At 31.5% G+C, this 21999-nt stretch overlaps 2 protein-coding genes and 1 pseudogene across 7 annotated transcripts; all 3 read right to left on the bottom strand.

The window, feature by feature from the left end:
- Positions 1–3618: 3618 nt before the first annotated feature.
- LOC114411083 lies at positions 3619–6863 on the bottom strand (annotated as a pseudogene).
- A 1674-nt stretch (positions 6864–8537) lies between these two features.
- Positions 8538–17260, bottom strand: LOC114412252 (L10-interacting MYB domain-containing protein-like). 3 transcript variants are annotated; one of them, XM_028376069.1, is made up of 3 exons: positions 15121–17260; positions 9199–10715; positions 8538–9118 (listed from the first exon to the last, which is right to left on the bottom strand). In XM_028376069.1, exons 2-3 carry the CDS (start codon positions 9968–9970, stop codon positions 8652–8654), a joined length of 1239 nt encoding a protein of 412 aa, XP_028231870.1. In that variant the 5' UTR covers positions 9971–10715; positions 15121–17260; the 3' UTR covers positions 8538–8651. The 3 variants fall into 3 exon arrangements, with proteins under 3 accessions (XP_028231870.1, XP_028231869.1, XP_028231871.1); XM_028376068.1 differs by lacking the exon at positions 15121–17260 and adding an exon at positions 13984–14066; XM_028376070.1 differs by lacking the exon at positions 8538–9118 and having other exon boundaries at positions 10008–10715; positions 15121–15823.
- A 1137-nt stretch (positions 17261–18397) lies between these two features.
- LOC114411463 (T-complex protein 1 subunit eta-like) lies at positions 18398–20935 on the bottom strand. Of its 4 annotated transcripts, none has more exons than XR_003666452.1 (3): positions 20563–20934; positions 18813–18961; positions 18646–18708 (listed from the first exon to the last, which is right to left on the bottom strand). XR_003666452.1 is itself a non-coding variant. In XM_028375137.1 (2 exons), exons 1-2 carry the CDS (start codon positions 20695–20697, stop codon positions 18436–18438), a joined length of 231 nt encoding a protein of 76 aa, XP_028230938.1. In that variant the 5' UTR covers positions 20698–20935; the 3' UTR covers positions 18398–18435. The 4 variants fall into 4 exon arrangements, 1 of the variants encoding a protein (XP_028230938.1); XR_003666451.1 differs by having other exon boundaries at positions 18813–18947; positions 20563–20927; XR_003666453.1 differs by lacking the exons at positions 18813–18961; positions 20563–20934 and adding an exon at positions 18398–18531 and having other exon boundaries at positions 18613–18653.
- Between the last annotated feature and the right edge of the window lie 1064 nt (positions 20936–21999).

Consider the following 21999-nt stretch of genomic DNA (forward strand, 5'->3'; position numbering starts at 1 on the left):
TTTTCTTCAATTACTTTACTTGTATCCACACTGACATCAATCTTTGTTTTAATTAGTGGAACTCTAAGAAGCCCCTTCTACTTTTCAAGCTTAGACACTAAAATCTTGTTGAGCTCTTCTCTAATTTGTGTTTGGTGTATTTTTCTCTTAGGCAAAAACTTTTATTTATTTATAGTGTTTTTTAGAGGAATTTATTTAGTGTTAAAGAGATATGAATTTGGGTGTTTTCAAAAGGAGATATTAGATTTAAAATCACATATCTCTTTATTATAAGAACCTTCCTGATTTAAGGCAAAGATACTTTCTAAATAATTGCGTGATTAATTATAGTAACTAATCACATGATTTAATCCTTATGTGTAACAATAGAATTTGGTGCTATTTTTTATGGACAACTTTCACATTTAAGAAAAAATCTTAGTTATATTCTTGGTGTTAGCAAAAAATATAATAATATTCCACTAAAATATTTATTTTCTTAAATGAAATTCTCTAATTTAATTATCAAATAAATTATTTTCTTATGCAAAATTTGAACACTTGTTTGTGTGTGACCTTGTAGGTTCAATATTAAATCAACAGTAAATTAATTATAATTAAGTTACTAATCAAGGTAAGCAACTAGCAACACTCCTTAACCTCCAGACAACATGAAATAACATCTTTTAGCTTCAAAAACCAATAAAAGAATAATATAATATTTTCTTCCATCATTTGCAGCTCTAAGTTAACTCTAGAGTATGATATTACTATCAAACTCTAATAAGTTAACGCATTATATTTAATCAGTAAATGAATTAAGCAACTCATTTTTTCTTCATTTAATTTTTTTGGCCAAGGTCTTAATTATATCATAGAGATCAAACTCATTGTCAAGAGTTGATGGATTCCTTCTTGATTCATCATTAACCCTACAAGTATTTAATCATATTCAAGGTCCATTCAACTAGTGCCTTAAGACATTAGATGTTCGAAATTAAAATATTATAAATAACTTGTCAATTACTATGATAATTTGTCAAAGAAAACTATTATTATATTTCTTCTTGTGAACTTCCTATTGATAGATTAAGGTAATGTTAACCATTAGAAATTCTCAATTGAGTCAGTTCAATGATGACATTCACATGTCCATAATCTATATGTGTAAATTGATAAATGAGATATATTAATTTTTATCCAATTAACAATAATCTCATGATAAAGAACAATTTAGATTAAAATTATAAAAGACTTATTTCGCATTATCATAATTTCTATTATGATAACAAGTCCATCATTTAAAATCAAAGACCTTGTCAAATCAACTTTATTATAGTTGAATATCATAATGAAACTATAATAATACTTTATTATTAGAACTAGAATTAGTTACATGATGGTCGATGGATTGAGTCTTGGATATACATATTTATTCCTCATAAGTGTTGCATAATCATAGTTACATAAATGGTTGTGAGAGTGCTTTTTTTTCAGTATCCGTGAAAGAGATTAAGCTTCAAGAAGTAGTAAATATTCTTATCAATATTGGGCCTATAAGTTTGTGTAATTTTTCTTATAAAACATTAACAAAGGTGTTGACTTGTAGATTGAGAGGGGTTATGGAGAAAATTGTAAGTCTGAATCAGTGTAGCTTTGTTCCTAGAAGGCATAATATAGATAATATTAGTATTACGCAGGAGGTGGTTCGCACAATGAAAAATAGAAGAGGAAAGAAAGGGTGGATGACCATTAAGATTGACTTGGAAAAATAGATGATAGACTTAACTAGAATTTCATTGTTTATTCGCTTAAGGAGATGGGTTTGCCTGATTCTTTTATCCATTCTATTTGTTCTTGTATCTCTGCAGCCTTTTTTTTAGATGTTGTGGAATAGGGAAATGCTTGAAAATTCTACTAGGAGTATCAGACAAGGGGATCCCATATCCCTTTACCTTTGTGCCATTTGTATGGAGAGGTTAAGTCATATTATCTATGTGGCGGTGGAGAATAAGATGTGGAAGCCTATTCAGTTAGGCAGAAAACGTTCATTGTTGTCTCATCTAGCTTTTGCATATGATATCTTCTTGTTTGCATAAGCTTCAATGGATCAAGTGGAGGTGATTACTGCTTGCTTGGACTTCTTTTGAGAGAACTTGGGAGAAAAAGTGAGTAAGGAGAAAACTAGAGTGTTTTTCTCTAAGAATGTTAATGGGAGAATGGGACAAGACATTTTTTAGGGGTTGGGATTTAAAAGTATAGATGACCAGGGTAAGTATCTTAGTATTTAACTTCATCAGGGAGTTACTAAACAAACTTACAATCTAGTCATTGATAAAGTCTAGCAAAGATTGAGTGTCTAGAAAGCTAGAACCTTGCTATTTGTCAGTAGGCTTAATCTTATTAAGTCAGTTTTAAGTATTATGCCTATGTATACCATGCAGTCCGATTTTGTGCTTAGGAATGCGTGTGAAAAGTTGGATCAAATTTATAGGAATTTCTTATGGGAGATTTTGAAGGTAATAGGAGGATCCATTGGGTGTCTTGGAAATCCCTTTGTAAGCCAAAAATGCAAGGGGCCTTGGACTAAGGCAAACCAAGTTTGTTAGTCACTCTTTTATGAAAAAAAAATAGCCTTTTAATTGAGCACAAAAAATGATGATTTATGGATAGAAGTTCTCAAATGGAAATATGGTTGTGGTGATAATATTTTCCCCCATATTGATAAGAAAAAACCAGGATTGAATTTGTGGAATGCTATTACACTATTGGAAAAATGTTAATCAATGATGGTTATTTTATACATTCAAAGATGGTTCAAAATCATCTTTGAAGCCAATGTTGTGGAAAGTTAAGGTTGTCCATGACGGTTCCTAAAAAACTATCTTATAAAATATATCATTTTAAGACAGTTTTCTGGTAAATAACTGTCTTAGAAAGGTATCGTTTTAAGACAATTTTCAAGTTAAAATCATCTTAGAATAACAATTTTTCTAAGACATTGTTGACTTGAAAACCATTTTAGAATGTCCTTTTTTTATAAAAAAAAATAAAAAATTGAGGATTCTAAGACGGTTTTCCAAAAAAAAACAATCTTAGAAAGTTGACTTTCTAAGACACTTTTTCAGATAATCATTTTGGAATGTCTTTTTTTTATAAAAAAAAATGAGGATTCTAAGACGGTTTTTTAGAAAATCATTTTAAAATGTCTTTTTTAAAAAAATTAAAAAATTAAAAATATTATAAGTTAGACAGACTGTACAAAGCAGATAAATAATCATTCATAGTTTCTAGGGAGGCAATTTCCTTACATTAATTTGCAAAATTTTGTAGAAAATCCACTTCTTACAACTTAGATAACTATCATGGGTTATTTCTAGTCAAAACAATTAGAATTAACAAACAATATTAATAAAGCAACAACATTCAAGCCTTTATAGCCTTCTTGCATGGCCAAACCACACTATACAATTTTTTTAATCATCTTCTCCCCAATTTAATGAGAAAGAATGGAAGAAATAATGCAAGACAATAAGAAGGAGAATGCCAGCTCTAGGCACATACTAATGAATTTTAGATCAAGAGAAGAAATAATAAACTACCAATCTCGTCTCCAAGATGGGTTGCATTGTTTTAGCATTATAGGGCAGTAACTGTCAAGTCTATGCGCCAGGGTCTGCATTGGGATTATTGATTAGATAATCCTCAAAGCTAGTTTGACTCTTCTTTGCCAGTGTAAATTCTGTAACCTGATAGCAAAGCAAAAGCATTTAAATTTTCTTTTATCAACTCACCAAAACGCTCATTATAGCATATCAGCTTCTGTTTACGGAGATTAGAAATAGCTGACCATTCCTTCCATCTTTGAGGTAAACTATCCACCACATTGTTGCTTCAATTTTTTCAAAATACTTCGCTCATGATCATCATTGGCACTTTTGTCAAAGAGAGGCCTTCGAGCAAGCTTCTTCCTAAAACCAACCAAGCAAGAAGTAAACATGTTATAATGTCATTTAGAAAAAATGATAAAAGGTCTAGAGGCATAAAAGTAGAATAAAACTAAGATAATTTTTCTTTTTGAAATAATTGCACTCCATTTTATCTCTTTATTTCCATATTTTACCCCACCATTATCAATTTCATTTTAGCTACCCATTCATCTCGATTTTTAATCTTTTCCAAAAATATTCATCACACTTTCAAGTAAACATGAATTAAATTAAGGACCAATTCTCCTTATAGCTTAAAGTGTTAGGTAAAGACCAAATATTAGTTTTATATCTTTTAACATGCCAACATAAGTAAGATCATTTTGGGTTTGAAACATGGGCAATGCCAAGATTCAACTAGAGCAATACGGATGCCAAGGATTGACTCCTAACCAAATGATCATACATGCCTCTGATATTATGTTAAGGACCAACTCCCAAAATAATGAAGGCCCATTATTGGTATTGTATCACCAAAACCAAGGAAACACATGCTACAAAGCACATTTAATTGTCAGAAACAACCAAGGATTAGTGGAAGTAATTTTTACAACACAGTGGAAGATAAAGATTGAAACACCAACCAAGCAATATAAATTCCTTTTTCGCCAAGCATATCCAACTTGGTAATCATCACACAAATTTTCCTCCCCTTTTATCTTACCTATAGAATTCAACAAACAAGTCTTTGTTACTAATATAGGCAAGCAACTTAAATCATGTTTATAGAACTATATGTGGAACATCAAGAATAATGCAGACCTTTTCAAGAGTTTCTTCAATTGCTTCATCACTTAATTTTTCCCTTCCTACTTTCTTAAGAATGTTATCATAGAAGGAGACAAGCAATTCTACACTTGAACTTCCAACAACACCTTTGTTGCAAAAGACCTTAAAAGCCTCTTTAAGAGCCTATATGATTAAAACATTAGATTTGCATGCACACATATCAATCCATAATTGTAAAGCTACTTTCTATTCAAAACAAGACCTTGTGGAAATGAGTGTGATTCTGGAAACAATCATTCACATATGCCAGCTACTTATCACGTAGATCAATCACCTTCTGAACAAAAACCTGAAGCAAGAGACTAATTTTAATTTCCACAAATGAATAAAAAATTCAGTTAAATTAATAAAAAAAATTTTTTATTGCCTGCTTCTGCAGACCTATAATATCCTTTTTTTTTTGCTTGTAGACATTTTCATTTAAAAGGACAAAATAAAAAGGGCAGTAACAAAGCAAATTGCTCCCAAAATATGACATCATTCATAACTTCAGCATTAAGAAAATCACAAGTAAAAGAGGAAATTAATACATCACCTTGTCAAGAAAACAACTTCAAAATCTTGTAAACCATTCACCTTTTTGTTGCTGGCTGCATCTTTAACCTGCTTCACCAAAGCCATACCTTCAGTGGTAACATGTTGGGGGAAAGGGAAGAGAGAAAGATAAGTAGTGAGCAAGAAAGCAAGCAGAACATGAGAGCCCAATATTGACATTGACATATATAAAAGGGGGAAAAACCATAAAGATAGGTTCAACATGACCAACCTGTTTAACTATACTGGAAATAGGATCTAAGCCTCAAGGTATTTTAGAGAATAGCCTAAACATTCTTGACAAGTCTTCAACCTAAGCATTTAAAGGAACACATGTGGTGAGAACAACATACTCTTGGTTAAAAATATTGTACGCATAACAAGTAAATAGAGTTTCATGAGTACCTTATCATTTCTAAGTAAAGCATGACATCCAGAGTGTTCTTTCTCAAGGAGTTGGTTTGCATACATAGATAGCAACTCATCTTGAACTTTCTAAACGAGAAATTTCTAGAAGAACAAAAGAAAAGACGAGAAAAAGTTTAGAAACTATAAATGAGTCAAACAAAAGAAACCATTATAACCATTGAAAAATTTTAGAAGTTGTATAACAATACACCATCGTGCACAACAGAAAACCAAATAGCTGAAATAATATCATAAAGTCAATAACAAACCTCTAATAACTTTGGCTCACTACTAGAGTGCAAGTAATGAGCAACCCTATCTTTCTCTCGTTTTAAGCACTCTTCAACATGTAATAAAAGACATAAAGATCAAATAGGGACAAAAAAGTCATGCAAATGAAGAAACCAAGTTACAGTAAGCGTAAATGAGAAGCCGCACCTTGAGCATATAATTAGAACAAGAATCTTCTAGGATCTAATTTGAAGCCTTTTAAGAATAATAAGAAGAAGTGTCTTTGAGTATGGCAGCTTCAAAATCATTCTCATAGTGATCCATTTGCCCCATTCCAATTTCAACAAATATGCCTAATACATTCTTTAATAGATCTCGATCAATCTGCTTTCCCTCCCATTCTTAATCAATCTTTATAAACAAAAATGGATTTGTTAATTGATCTAAATTTATAAACATGGGAAATCTAGCATACTAAGGAAGAAAAACATACAAGTGAAATAATTGCATCTCTAACTTTCACATTTAGTTCCTTGTAAACCTACAAATAATAAAACCCATGAATTTATTTTTCTAATGAAGTTGCATTAAATGAAATGAAAATAATAGGAAAGCCATCCAATTTTCACTAGCACTACAGAGTTTGTCTTTATTTATAACATGTACAAGACTAATTGAAAGAATTATCGCGGCATAACAAAAGGTTCATTGTAATGTTACCAAATCACGGAAGCAAATCATCGTGCTTCTCTCTCAAAGAACTGAGCAATAAAGTCTCGATACAAATAGGAAAGAATCGAGAAAGCCACCGAACCACAATTTTATGGTTCGCCCATCTCTTCATAGGTTCTTTCAACATAAATTCATCGTGCTTCTCTCTCAAAGAAGGCAATACATGGGTCCAAAAGGAAGAAAAAGGAAAATAAGGCATCATTTCATTAGAAGAAAAAGTCAACAAAATTAATAAACGGTACATCCACCAAGTTAATTGAAAACAAACAAAAAATATAAATATTTTATGATTAAACATGTAGATAATAGCCCAGTTGAATGATAACCAAGAAATCTCATTCGTTGGAACTCAAATGAAGTTGCACAGTCGCTGACAAGAAATCTTATTCACACTGTTGTCTCTCTTTCTCACCTTTTACTATACGTGCTATCAATTTCTTTCCTCACGTCCTTATTCTCGCTAGTATTCAACAATGAAGGAAGGGAGAGGGCATTGCGGGCGAGAGCAGAGGCGGAGCCAGACCTCAAGCCATGGAAGCTTGGGATCTGAACTTTGTGGTCCTTGAGCGACGCTAAGGTGGTGGTTGGTCCAAATGATGTCGTCATCAGCTGAAGAACGAAGGGGGAAATTGGATGGTGGAGAAGAGGAAGAATGGTTTTTATTTATGCTATGCGGAAAGAGAGTGAAAAGCGAACATTGTGGTTTCACTTTCATCTTTGCTGGCGTTGAAGGAATAACCAGCTTTTGGTGAAATTGAGGTGTTGGATTTGCTCTTGGAAGCGTTGACAGAGAGGTGGCCTTGGTCCCTCTTGTGATGGCTTGGGGGAGTCAAAGAGTGAGAGGGAAAGTTGAAGAGTGAGAGTGCGAAAGAGTGGAAGGAGAAATAAAATATTAAAAACAGTAAAAATTATTCTAAGACGATTTTATAAAAATCATCTTAGAATGACAACCTTTTAAGATGGTTTTTGCAAAACCGTTATATAGTTGTTGCATTTATTTACAAAAATATTACTGTGTTTCTTTCTAAGTCGATTTTTCAGTAAAAAGTAATTTTTGTAGTAGTGTTAAGGTCATTTGGGACGTGTTTGAACCAAATTGTCTATGGAGTGTCACTAATGGAAGGAATATTAAATTCTGAGGGCATTGGTGGATAAAGGAGATTGGCCAGTTAAAAAAGGTGGTTGTACGATTACTGGATATTGATGACTACTCAATTTCTGTGGAGGCGTTTTTCCCCGAAGAAAATGATTGGCAAGATGAGTATTTATGCAATAGTTTCCCCGGGATTGTGAAGGACATAGGGCCTGTTTGGATGCACTATTGTAAAAGACCTTATAGAGAAAGAACTTATCCAAGAAGCTCTTATCTGAAAAGTTACTTTTACATAAGTTAATTTGATGTTTGGATGATAAACTCTTAAGTGCTTATTTAAATTAATATGGTGTTTGGATGAAATTGTAGAAGATCTTTTGCATAATTAAAATTACCAAAAAGGATATTATATGCTTTGACATTATTAAAACTAATAATTAAATACTTAAACATTATTATATAATTATTAAATGCCTTAAATAATTAAATATTATTAAAAATAATAAAAATTATTTTCTTCTTCTATTTCATTTATAAAAATATTTTAACTTTATCATTATATTTAAAATATTGTTATATATTTTCTAGAAATTTTGATTAAAAAATAATTATTTTTATAAAAATAAAATAAATGTATCTCATAAAAATATAGTTATACACCTTTCTACATAATTACTTTTCATATTTAAAATCTAATTAATTTATTGTTTTAGTAATGTGGTCACATACATTCTAGTTTATAATTTAATTATTATCTATGTAATTATAATTTATAACAAAATATAAAATATCATTAACTTGGTGATAATACGATCAATAATGTCTTTCAATATAAAATTGTTCAAATGTACCCATACCATAAACATGCAACCTTGTAGTATTAAAAAATAAAGAAATTAAATACGTGTTGGAAACATATTCTTCAAAGATTCTCTAAATCGTTCCATTTGTAGAGTACTTTGAGCATCCGGTTCTTCCCATGTTGTAATACTAGGACCAACTTCACTTTCATCTTCATCACTATCTATATTTTCATTATCTTCATCTAGCGAATCAAATTCTCCATCACTCTTGTCATTTCTTTGAATGAAGTTATGTATAGCCATGCAAGCAACAATGATTTGGTTTTGTGTCTTCAAAGCAAAAGGTGGCATATTACCCAATATCTTCCATCTTGCTTTACATAAACCAAATGCACGTTCAATTGTACTTCGAAGACTAGAATGATAATAATTAAAAACTTCAACTCTTCCCCTGATTCTAGGCCCAATTCTAAATTGCGGGAGATGATACCTAGTTTTCTTGTACGGTCCTAGAAAACCCATAAAAGTAGGGTAACCAGAATCAACAAGATAATATTTACCTAAAGAATAAAACAATAGAGCATGTTAGAACACAAAATTATAATGATACATATATTTATAATATATAAATTTTAAGTACCTTGAGGAGGATGTGGAAAATGCAATGCAGGCTTATGTAAAGCCTCCATAAATATCTTAGTATCATGTGCAGAACCTTCCCAACCTGCCCAAACAAAAGTGAAACACATGCTAAAGTCACAAACAGCCATGACATTAGTGGTAGTGTAGCCTTTCCGACCAATATAGACTCCTTGTAGATGAAAGGGAACACAAACTCGTATATGAGTACCATCTATTGCACCAATACAATCCCTAAAGTAAGGGCGATATCTAGCATCTTTTAGAATCTCATCAGGAGTATCCCTAAATGATGGATCAACAGGCTTAATTATATCCTTTGCAAACATACACACAACTTCTAAGACATTATGGAAATGTCTAGATATTGTTTCACCTGAATGTTGAAATCTTTCCTCACAATTACGAACAGAACCTGGTTGACTCAACATGTATAAAAACAAGCCAACTTGCTCATAAATGCTGACATTTCGAGTTTTCTTTAAGTTGTACTTGGTTTCCAAGATATCACATAATTCAAGAAAGACAAGTTTCTTCATTCTAAACATCTGATAACAACATATTGGATGACCATTTAGAATTTCAGATACCCAATGATGGCCTGTCATGCTTGAATCTCTACATGGATTTTTCACAACATATTTCATGAAGTAATTGGTAACATTAGCTACAGCAAACATCAACACTTTGTTCTTCGTAATGTGATCGTCATCGTTAGATGAAGAGTCATTTGATGATAGTGATGAGTCATTTGATGATAATGATGAAGACATCCTGTAGAAGGAAAAAAAATCATAACACAACTGAAAATAAAAAAATCAAGAGCCAAACCATAACTAATATCCATAACATAACCAAAATTAAAATCAAAGATCCATGACATAACTAAAATTAAAAACTAAGATCCATAACACAACCAAGGTTCATAACCAAGCAAAACTAGCAAGTGTCAATGATATCAAATAGAGGAGAAATTAAGGAATTTGTGCTTAAGTTTCAGATTTGATCCATCCAAGTTGTAGCTCAGGCTCTTCTAAAGCAACAAAGGTGATCATGTTTGCCCTTTTTTTCATAAGTTTAGTGGCTTTGTAAAATAGTTCACTCCCACACTCAAGTCCTGGTAGATCTTTCAACTTTGCTACACATGCAGTAATACTAGTTGGGTCTTGAGCAGATACACTAGATTCAAATGTTTGAATAATACGATCTAATTGTGAGGAAAGCTTGGCAGCAACCCCAATTCTTTTATCACCCTCTCTTCCTCTGTCCATTTTCCTTTGCCGAAGACGTGTTCTGAGTTGTCGTGTCTATCTCAGGCTCATTCACTTCCATGTCAGTGTTATCATCAATGTTATCATTTGTCTCTTCTGTTCTTGTGTTGAATCCTTCATATTGTCTTGAATCCTCAGATGGTGCATATGCTGCAAAACCAGTAGCAATAGTACCCTTAAAAAGGAATTCCATCTCAGGTAAGAATTTGAGGCCTTGCTCTCTAAACTTTGCTACTTCAGGATCCTCCTATAAAATAAAAAATAAGAATTATAATATATATTTGGCATGAGAATTAAGAGATAAAAATCAATCTCATTATAATATATTTGGTAAGGTTGACATTCCTATATAATTTAAATTAAGCAAAAGCTAATCTAATATGAATTTTTGCATATGTTAACCTGTGGAATAATATAAGTCCTCCTAACAACAACCTGACAATTCTCAATATAATGCCATTGTCTAACAATAAGGCGCATGTATTGCTTTCAAATATTATAACTCAAAATCCCATATTTACAAAAAGTCATACCATAAAAGCTACGTGCCTACCAACTACCCAACACATTAAAGCTGTCACAAACCAAGAATATTTATAGAACAGGTCCTACCATATGCTCACAAGGAAAGCAATGAAGCAAAACAAATTATTTCGTTCCATTAAAAATAATCCACATCAATCATCCATTAAACATTAAGCTATCTAAAATACTGAGAAAACCAGAACAAGAGCTCTAATCACACAAAGAACCACTACTCAATTGCTGACTCAACATGCAAAACCAATCCTGTAACCAGAGAAAAACTTTGATCAAATCCTGCAACCGCAGTTTAGACCAGATGTTCAATTCAGTCAAAATAAGTTCCATTCGTATATATGATCATCAATTTTTCCTCTTGCATCTTCAACAAGAATCTTTACTTCCATGCAAATGTTACTGTTTGTATAGTGAAGAAAATGTTCTAATGTCAGAGAAAAATAGACCAGTAACAAAGCTCATGGCATACACAAAGCGGAGGTGCAATGCAATTATACTATGATCTCAACATTACAGTTTGATAATCTGTGCACAGCTTCAAGCATATTCGCAATGATGCACAAAGCCACAGAGTTTGTAAAGGTATCAATAGTGATGGAAAAAAAGCATATTAGATATAGCTAGTACTAAGACACATCATGAACTACATAGAGCATATTGAGTAGTAGGCTAGGCTGGCAATACTAACATCACTAAAAGCTAACAAGAAAGAAGAAGCAGCAGCATGAGTGGTGTGGGAAGCTGAGGCAATCAGTTGACATGTCAAACAAAAAAAAAAAGATCTTCCTTTGATCCCATTCATGAGTAGGAAGTGGCTAATGAGAGAAACTAGAAGGGAAAACAAGCATTTTTAAGTCACAGAAGTTAAAAATCAAAGTGTAGCATATATATATAACAAGCATAACTTGCAAGGTTTGAATTTTGGACCAAAAAAGCAGCAAAGTAAAAGTAGGGTAGTCTTATATATATATATATATATATATATATATACCTCATCAAACCATGCATCAGAATCTTGTGAGAATTAAGTAGGATCATTCATTTCGGGAGTCAGAAGAGCAGAGTGGTGACTTTGATAGTAAGATATCAACCATAAGTGTTTGAATTAGGAAAAAAAACATATATCAGTGAGTTGGGAAGTCGTGCGTGTGGTTAATTTGAGTCTAAGATGTAAGAGGTGCATTGGTGAGTTGAGAATAAAATATCAATTGTTTGAACATAATAAGATTCATAGTAATTGTTTGCACTTTCTAGATTGCTTTGCCTCAAAGGCGTCCTTCAATTCCTAAATTAATATTTCAAGAGAATTGTGTTTTTATTATGGCTTCTAAGTATTACTTCTTGGTGTAGAGTGTTGAGTCAACCTATTTATTTATGCTCTGTACTGTACACATTCTAGTCCACGTTGATGCCATTTATTAATATTTAGCAGTACATGCTTCACTAGCATATGCAGTAGCAAAAATATTCTTATACATGTACCTGTAAAAATTGGATACTCTTATGCTTCACTACAACTCATTTTATAGTGAGGATTTAAGAAAAAGTGAGCAATTTTTTAGCTGTAATGTGTTGCTTAAACAGTAAACATAATGATTTGAGAGTGTTTGGGGTTAATAATAATGTTATGTCTCCCTCATCTTGAACAATTTGTAGCTCTGCACTATTTTCTGTTAAATCATTTAGTTGAAAGGCAATTCATTCATAAGCCAAAACTTGTGTAGTTGAGTCTAGACTAGTTTTAAGTTTAATTATAGGCATTAATTATGTTGCTTAATTATAGGCATTAACTATGAGTGAAAATTAAATAATACCAACTCAAGGGGAAAATCTTATGATTTTCAGCATAGTACTAGTAGTTTCTCTAGCATTAATCACCCTTATTATATATTAAATATGACAAGTTGACAAAATAACCATTATGTATGACAAGATGAATCTTTAAGAGTTAAACCATAATAAAGCATGAAGGTTTTAAATCTAACACCTGCTCACTCTTTTTCCATGTTACGTGTATGTTACCTACAAGCTAACACATTCTCAGCCCACAAATGTAACAGGATAATTTTTACAGCACAGAATAAATTATTGCCATAAGTGAATTAGTAAACACACTACCCACTCTTTTAAATGCACTCCTTACTATTAGTTGAAATCAGTTAGAAATTGCTGAATCTATTCCCAGAGGATCATATGTCAGTGGTAAAACAATCAAAATGCTAATTCCTAAACACACATAAAACTCGGATCCCAATTTCCTAGACAGCCATGCTAAGGGCAAATCTGTCAAGTCTAAACTCTATTACATACTTACGTAGAATACAAAGTACAAAGATTTATGAGTATGAGTTAAATATACAACATCAAAGAGAACCAACCAGACTTTCCAATATTTCCAAATTTGAAATGCAACTCTAGGATCGTGTGGTAGCCTACTTGTTAATTATCCTACAACATCCTAGTAAAACACTTAAGTATCAGAATTTCGGTGCTGAATCACATGATTTTGCTTTATATGCAGCAGCAAATTAGAGTACAAAAAAACCAAATTTTCACACCATGTTAGAAGATTCTTTCCCGGTTTCCATATCTGTTGGAAGGTATGTGCTTGAAATTAAGCAACATAAGAACATGGCAAAATAAAGCCTCTTGTCATGAAATTTTTAAGAAAAATCCTGAAGACCACCTGAAATTCAGTTAAGAAAGGGATTTTTGGGGACTAAAACTCCTTAACTAGAACCACTCTTCAAATTTACCATCACTGATGAGTATGCTCATAAAAGATCAAAATACCGCATCTATGCTTAAGATACAAATTTTGTTCTAGATTCTGAATATGCACAAGCTGTTAACGAAGTAACTTATTTATATACTTTATTTTTTTAAAATATATTTCCCCATGAATCTAACCGGTGTTAAGAGAGGGAGGGAAGAGGAGAGATGAAAAACAAAATAAGAAGCAAGCAATCAATTACCTTGGAGGACATGAGCATGATCCAAATCAACCAGTAACAGCAAAGAAAGAAAAGAAAGGATAAATCAAAGGAAAGCTAAAGAATAAATTAAATAGAATGAATAGGGAAATAGACTTTGAATATATGATAAAAATTGGAATTGTTATTAACCCCACATGTGGTGAAAGATACATGTGACAGTGACAGTACCAAAATATTGAATAAAATTATATATGGAACCAACTTATGGTGCCATAAAAGGAAAAGGAAAAGGTTCAGAAAAGTCCAAAGATGATTTGGTTTATTTTATTTTATGTTTTTAAAAGATTTTTGGAGGATGCCACAATTAATTATCTAAGATTTGAAGTGTGCTTTGTTTTTTAGTTCTACATGGAAACCTGCCACTCACTCTAATGAATTGGCAGAATGTGGTAGATTTAACGACATGGAATGGTGAGAGGATAACTGCAAACGAAGAGGAGACGCAGAAACAACCAACTTTAACATCTCTCAGAGCAGAGAATTCAGAGTTCTACTCTTTAATAATTTGCTGAATACACTGAACAAAGCGTGGCCAATCTGGCAACCGTGCAATGTAATGAATCACATACAACAATATAAAGAAGAGAAGCAGAAGTGAAATTGAGAATCTGCACCTTAATATTAAGCATTTAAAAATTCTGCAGCCATAACCAATTCTGCACCTAAATATGAATCACATACAACAATATAATTCTTTTAACTCAATGGAGCCTCTGCCCTCTAAACCAACAATGGTAATTGAAATTCCAATCACTTCTTTCTAGTTTCTAGTAGTGTATAAGAACTAAGAACGTGAAAAACAAACACTCATAACCAATTCTAATGCTAGTTTGATACACACAGTAACTCTTCTATCAGTTCTAAACTCAATCTTTGTAGTTTCAACAAATTAGAAACTGCAATTTGCCTTTGGCATATCTATCAAACAAAGCTCAAAGCCTCAGACTAAAACAGGAAAACTCACAGAACAATTTGAATCAGAGATATATTAGAGTAAGTAAGCCTTTGGAAGTTGAATCCTAGAACCAAGCCTCTGAAGTTGTGATGATATACAGAGATGAAGCAAAATAAAAACAAAAATGCACAAAAACTCTATTTTTGTTGAATAACAAATACCTGAATTTTGGCTTCCCACCATTCATCACTAGCTGCAATGGTTTTCTTCTCCCCATCCCAGCCAAGACCTGTGTCATTCCCAATAAGCTTAGCCCATAATTGGCATTCCTTTTTCAAAGAATCCCACCTATTTCTGAATTGTTTATATTCATATCTCAAATTTGTTGCCTTATTGAACTTTTCTGCAATATTTGCCCAACCAAGCTTAGTGAAATGGTTCTGAGGTTTATTTCCAGCATTCACCTCTTCTATGTACACTTTCAACATAATCTCAGTATTCTTATCACACCATTCTGCTTTCTTTCTTTTCACAGGAACTTGATTGAGAGACATTTCACAAGCTTAATGAAACAAACAAAAGCATAACCCTAATCCATAACAATATTGAGAAGAAAAAGAAATTAATGAAGAACCTGTGATGCTAACAAAGGAAGAAGAAAAAATGGCGAAGGATGATCGGAAGAGATGACCAAGGATGATCGGAAGAGATGACGAAGGAGATTGGAAGCATGGGAGAAAAATTCCGAGGAAGGCACAGCACCGCAAGTTCTCAGGAACGAGAGAAAATTTTAGGGTTCAGAGAAAAACGAGGAGGGTATGCTTGTCATTTTGAAATTTTCTTGAGGACATTATTGTCCAAGCCTTATTTTGGGATCAGATTCCCGAAAAGGAGATTTGAGAAGCTGTGAATCTAAACTTGAGAGGAAGATCTGCTGAGAGCTTTTGCTTTTGTAAAAGCTAAAAAAAAAAAATAACCAAACACTCTTAAAAAATAAAAAGATCTTTTTTCAGTAGATAAGATAATAAAAGATCTTTTGGGCCACATCCAAACGGGCCCTTAGTAGTAAAGGATCATGCTCCTAGTGGTATCGATGAAGGAGAAGATTCTTTTATTTGGCAAGATTCTGATGACACAAGGTATAAGGTTAAGAGTGGTTATAGAGTTATATCGAATAATCACCATTAGATTGATATTCCTTTATTTCGCCTAGTCTGGAGTTAAAAGGGTCTTGAAAGAGGGTGAGCTTTTCATTGGAAAGTAGCAAAGGGTGCTCTTGCTACAAACACTGCAAGGTGGAAGAGATATATTGTTGAATCTTCCATGTGCCCTATGTGCATGATGGATGAGGAGACAGAGATCCACTATCTTTGGGACTGCAGCCTTGTGGATAAGCTTGGAAGGGAATCCTTCCTAATTTTACTAACGTTTTTTTTTTTTTTGCAGGTGACAAATCCAAGTGGTTAATTAATGAGAAATTTAAAAGGAGGTACATATTTTCCTCCAAATTGGCCAAGGACTCTTGGTATTGTGCTGGATGTTATTTGGCAACGAAGAAACTACTTTGTATTTCATGGTACAAAGTGGTCTCATCAAGAAATGGTAGGGAAAATTAACAAGTTGCAGAAGGAGATTATTTATACAAATAATTTTCAAGAGTCTGTCAAGACTTGCAACATAGCTGCAGGGATTGCACTTAGTGTCAAATGGTGCCTTCCTAGAGCAAATACAATTCATCTTAATGTTGATGTGTAAGATCAAATCAAACTTCAATTTTGTCTTATGGAGATCTACTCAGAGATAGCGCTGGAATTTATTGAGGATTCACTTGTAACTTGGGTCGTTAGCAGAGTTGTCAACCTTCTTGCATGGGATTCGGTTAGCCAGAGAAAGAGGATTCAACTTCATAGAGATGCATTCTGATTCTTTAGATGCTGTCAAATTGATCAATGAAGGGTGCGCAAGGACCATTCTTATAGCCATATTGTGGACGCTATACGTGGGAGTATTTCAGATTATATGAATGTCACTTTTCACTTTTCAGTATATTCCCAGGGAGGGGAACATCGCTGCTGATGCTTTCGCCAAGAATGGTCTTCAATGGAAGTAAGGAATTGTGTTTTATATTCATGCTCCTCTTCTTGTTGTGAACGTGGCGAAAGGGTATTTGTCCCCTTCTACGGTTTCTTCTTAGTTTTTGTGTGTTTTAGACAATGTTGTGAAAATTGGATATTAGGATTCAATTGGTTTAATTGAGAATCAGTCTAGTCTGAACACTCTTATAAATCAGAATATTTTAGAATCAGTAAAGAATTCAGTGAATCAGCCCAAAATTAGTGAAAATCGGAGTTGAATCGACAAAAAAACTAGTATCTCTTCTTAAATTTTTTTAATTTTTAGTTTTTTTAAAGTTTTTATTTAATCTAAATTATTTTTTAAGATAAAAAAAATATATATATAAAATATTTCATATATATATATATATATATATCAATTATTTTGTCTTATTATTAATTTTGTATCAATAAAACATATAATTTAGTCATTTATATTGATTTATAATTTTTTAAATCTTAATTTTTATGTCTAAATTTTTTATTAATCAAAATATTATATAATAATATTAAAAAATATAAAAATGGTTAACTATTAGAAAATATGCTTTCTACATCGGTTATTTATGACTTTCAACATCGGTTATTTAGGTTATATAAATAGCCGATGTTGGTAATATGAATTACATCCAGAAAATGTATATTAATGTTGAAAGTTAACATCGGTTTTTACAAAAAACCGATGTTAACGAATGTGTTAATGTTGACAGTTAACATCGGTTTTTTGAAAAAACCGATGTCAACGTTAGTTAACATCAGTTTTTTTGTAAAAAACCGATGTTAACGAATGTGTTACTATTGACAGTTAACATCGGTTTTTTAAAAAACCGATGTTAACGTTAGTTAACATCGGTTTTCTGTAAAAACCGATGTTAACGAATTTGTTAATATTGACAGTTAACATCGGTTGTTTGTAAAAAACCGATGTTAAAGAATGTGTTCCTATTGACAGTTAACATCGGTTTTTTAAAAAACCAATGTTAACGTTAGTTAACATCGGTTTTCTGTAAACAACCGATATTAACGAATTTGTTACTATTGACAGTTAACATCGGTTTTCTGTAAAAAACCGATGTTAATAGTTAACATCGGTTTTTTACAGAAAACCGATGTTAACGAATGTGTTATTATTGACAGTTAACATCGGTTTTTATAAAAAAAAACCGATGTTGTTTTTAGGAATTTTTTTTAAATAATGTCTCTGTTTTTACAAAAAAACCAAAATTTAACCCGTAAATTTAAAATCAGACCTCACAGCACACAACATATATCATTTGCATTTTGTTTTCAAATAAGTTTTAGCAAAAAACTAGCTATCAACAAAGGTTATTGAATGTTAAGATGAAACAACAATTGTAAAAAATGTAATGCAAAGTATGTAAACTAATTAAGTAACCTAAAGTTACATAGTTGCCTAACATCCTATGTTTGATCTCTAACTTTTAGATAATACTGTGCCCACTGTATGCGAAGTGCCTTGAATCTCTCTGCTTCCAATGGTCTAACTTCATTAAAATACTGCATGATCAAATAAAAAAATAAATTAATAATGTAATAACAATTATAAAAAAACCAACTTTGTTTGAAATAAACAATTACCGTCTCCTAATTATTCCTGAAAGATCCTAAGATTATCGTGGACATCCAATGCATCACGTAGTAGCCACATTCAGTGATTCCTTTTTGTCTATTACACTAAATACATATTGAAATTTGAATATTAATTAAACGTTAACTACAATTAGTGTACACACACATAAAATATATATATAAGTAGAACTTTTATTTCAATTACGTACCTTAACAACATAACATAACCAGACACCAATAACTTCTATTACTTCTCACAAGATCATAGAACTGCACTGTGGACAGGCCCAGTCACGGGATCCCCCACATTTTCAGTCACACACCACTTTCATCCAAATCCACACCTATATACATTAACCTAATTAGAAATTAGAAAATAAGAGAAAAGTTACTGCTGTCTCCTTAATTGGAAAATTTGAGATCACAAGGGACAAAATTAAACTATATGCAAAAAATTCGTATTCGTATGTAAATACAAACAAAATATAATAAAATACCTCATAATTTATATTAATGCTAATTTAATATTTTATACATTTATCGGACAACAGACAGAATTGGATGCGTCCAAACTAGAGAATAGATTAAGAGATATTGGCTAAGCCAAAAACCAACATTAATTTCATCCAAGAATTGGATGCGTCCAATTATACACAGTATATTCATGGTATCATTGCAGAAGATATTGTTAATGGTAATTGCAATCCTGCAAACAAGAGGAATTGACCGTGGCACTCGTAGGACCACATGGTCCTTAACGTTCTCCAATGATAAAAATTAAAAAGCGTCAAATTGTCATCCATCATCTTACCCTGCCTCTCTACCACCATGCACCATATCTTGATTCATACCCCAATTTTCCTCATAATTGTAACACATTTTTTTTAAATAAATATTATCCGTGTGCCCCCAAAACTAAATACTATTGTCTTTGATAAATAAGAAAACAATAAAATCCCAAAAAAAAGCAAAAAGAAAAAAAAAAGAAAAAATATACAAATTCCTGTGCAAGATGTTACACTCATACAAACAAAATACAATATATGCAATTATTTTAATATAATCAACATATATATTAAAAAATAAATAAAAGAAATGAATGAAGGGGTCCAAGTATATTATGCCATCTAAAAATTAGACCTATAGTGGGACCCACATGGAGCATCTAAAAAATAGACCTATATTATGCTACTATTTCTTTTTTATTTAGCTTCAACTCACTTCACTAGTGCGGATTTAATTAACGTTGATAATTTGAGTTAGGATATGCATAAATCTTATCCATATCTTGCCACTAATCAGTTCAAACACTCAAATCATATAGTAAATCATGTTACGTGAACAAATTTTGCTTCTGGACTTCTATTTTTATAGATACAATATTTTCTTTCTTAAATTATAAAAAAAATACATTCTTTCTTAAATATATATATATATATATATATATATATATATATATATATATATATATATATATATATAAAATAACTGTCTCAATCAATGAAAGGATATGTTGATAAAAAATACTGTAGTATATTAAATAAATTTAATTAACATGAACTTATTTTAGTGATTACAAAAAATATATAAAATTATTTAAATAGATATATTTAAACTTTTTAATTTAAAATGTAAAAAAAATAATTAATAAAACTAATTTGTAATATTTTTTACCGTATATGAAATTTAATTTATTATATAAAATATTAATTTTATAAAGTTTTGAGAGTGAACACCATCTTCAATGAATGGCTTGGCCTCCCTTAAAAACTCAACTGCAAGCAACACCACAGTGGTGGTTCCATTGCCAACCTTTTTCACATTCACAACAATACAAGAGTTCATTTACTAACAAAATTAAAATTCCAATTCCACAGTGTAAAGCATCTGAATGAAGCGAAAATGAACAGATCTTGAAAGCAGTGGCATTGCATGAGATCGAAGGGAAGTTAAAGTTACCTCAGAGTCCTGAGACTTGGCGATGTCGGCGAGGATTTTTGCAGCGGGGTGGACGATGTCGAGGAGCTTCATGATGGTGGCGTCGTCGTTGGAGATGGTGACGGCTCCCTTGTCATCGTGGATGAGCTTGTCCATGCCGCGAGGGTCGAGGGTGGTGCGAACGATGTCAACGACGGCAGTGCAGGCATTGATGTTGCTCAACAGCTGTGGCTTCCCTTGCCAAGGTTGAAGATGCAGAAGAAAGAGAGAGAGAGAACTAGGGTTTAAGTTTTGAACTTCAAAAGTGGGTCGAGAAGTAGCAGTTTTCTACATTTTTATCTGTTTCGAACTGATATTTCATTTTTATCTACATTTGGGCCTCCAGCCCATGCTCTATCCCACCAAAAATATTACAACCATCACCATTTGGTGTATAAAGGATTTTTACGTGTTAAATCAGAAAGTGTTATATATAATAACTTTAAGTTTATTAATTTTTTATAATAATTATATTAACTCTGATAATATCCAATTATAATAACTATGTATCATTCCCATTTTTTTTAATTTTATTTAAATCTTTTAAAATTCACTTTCAGTTTCAAAATAGTAATAGATTTTATGCCAGAAGTGGTTTATCACCTAAAAATTAGATAATTTTAGTTTTATTTCTTATAATTTTTATTTAACGTCTAATTTATTAAAATACATATTTTTGGTTCTTATACTAAGATAAATCACATAAACTAATAACGTGATAAAGAAATCATTCAAAGCTAATATAAATTGATTATATGACATAATTGATTAGTAGAATAAATTAATTTCAACAACTAAAAATATGTATTCTAGTGAAATTATGGATCAAATAATTTTTTAGTTACAAATTTTATTTTTATTTTTGTCTATCATATTAATTACTCATTTTATCTCATACTTTTCTCTTCCTAATTTTATATTTTCAAATAAAATTATATTAATTATTTATATAAATTTAAATTAATTAATTTTTCAAGACATTTAAACCTTTGTTTAGTTCATGACTGCTTTAGAAAATCGCATGAAAATGTCCTGATAGCGATGTCCCCTCAATGTAATTAACTTTTGGATTTTGCTAGTTCTAAAGGTATTAGTTAATGAATTATATGAGGAGTATATTTTTACGGATTTTAATAAAAATATTTTTATTATTACATCCTTAATTGGTGTTTTTGAGGCACTGATAAAACATTATCTCACTCATTTTTTATAGTACATGCAAAAAACATTAGGCTTTAATATAATTATTTATTTATTTTTGTTTTCTTTTACGTTCATTCAAACAAGTAATATTAATATTTGCACTTATTTTTCTTTTTTTATATTTGCCTAAACAACACTTTTTCGACTATATTTATCCTTAATTTTTATTTGTTTTCTTTCATTCCTTTTAATTTTTTTCTCTTTATTAATCTAAAC

Source organism: Glycine soja, chromosome 5 (genome assembly GCF_004193775.1).
Source record: "Glycine soja cultivar W05 chromosome 5, ASM419377v2, whole genome shotgun sequence".
NCBI lineage: Eukaryota > Viridiplantae > Streptophyta > Magnoliopsida > Fabales > Fabaceae > Glycine > Glycine soja.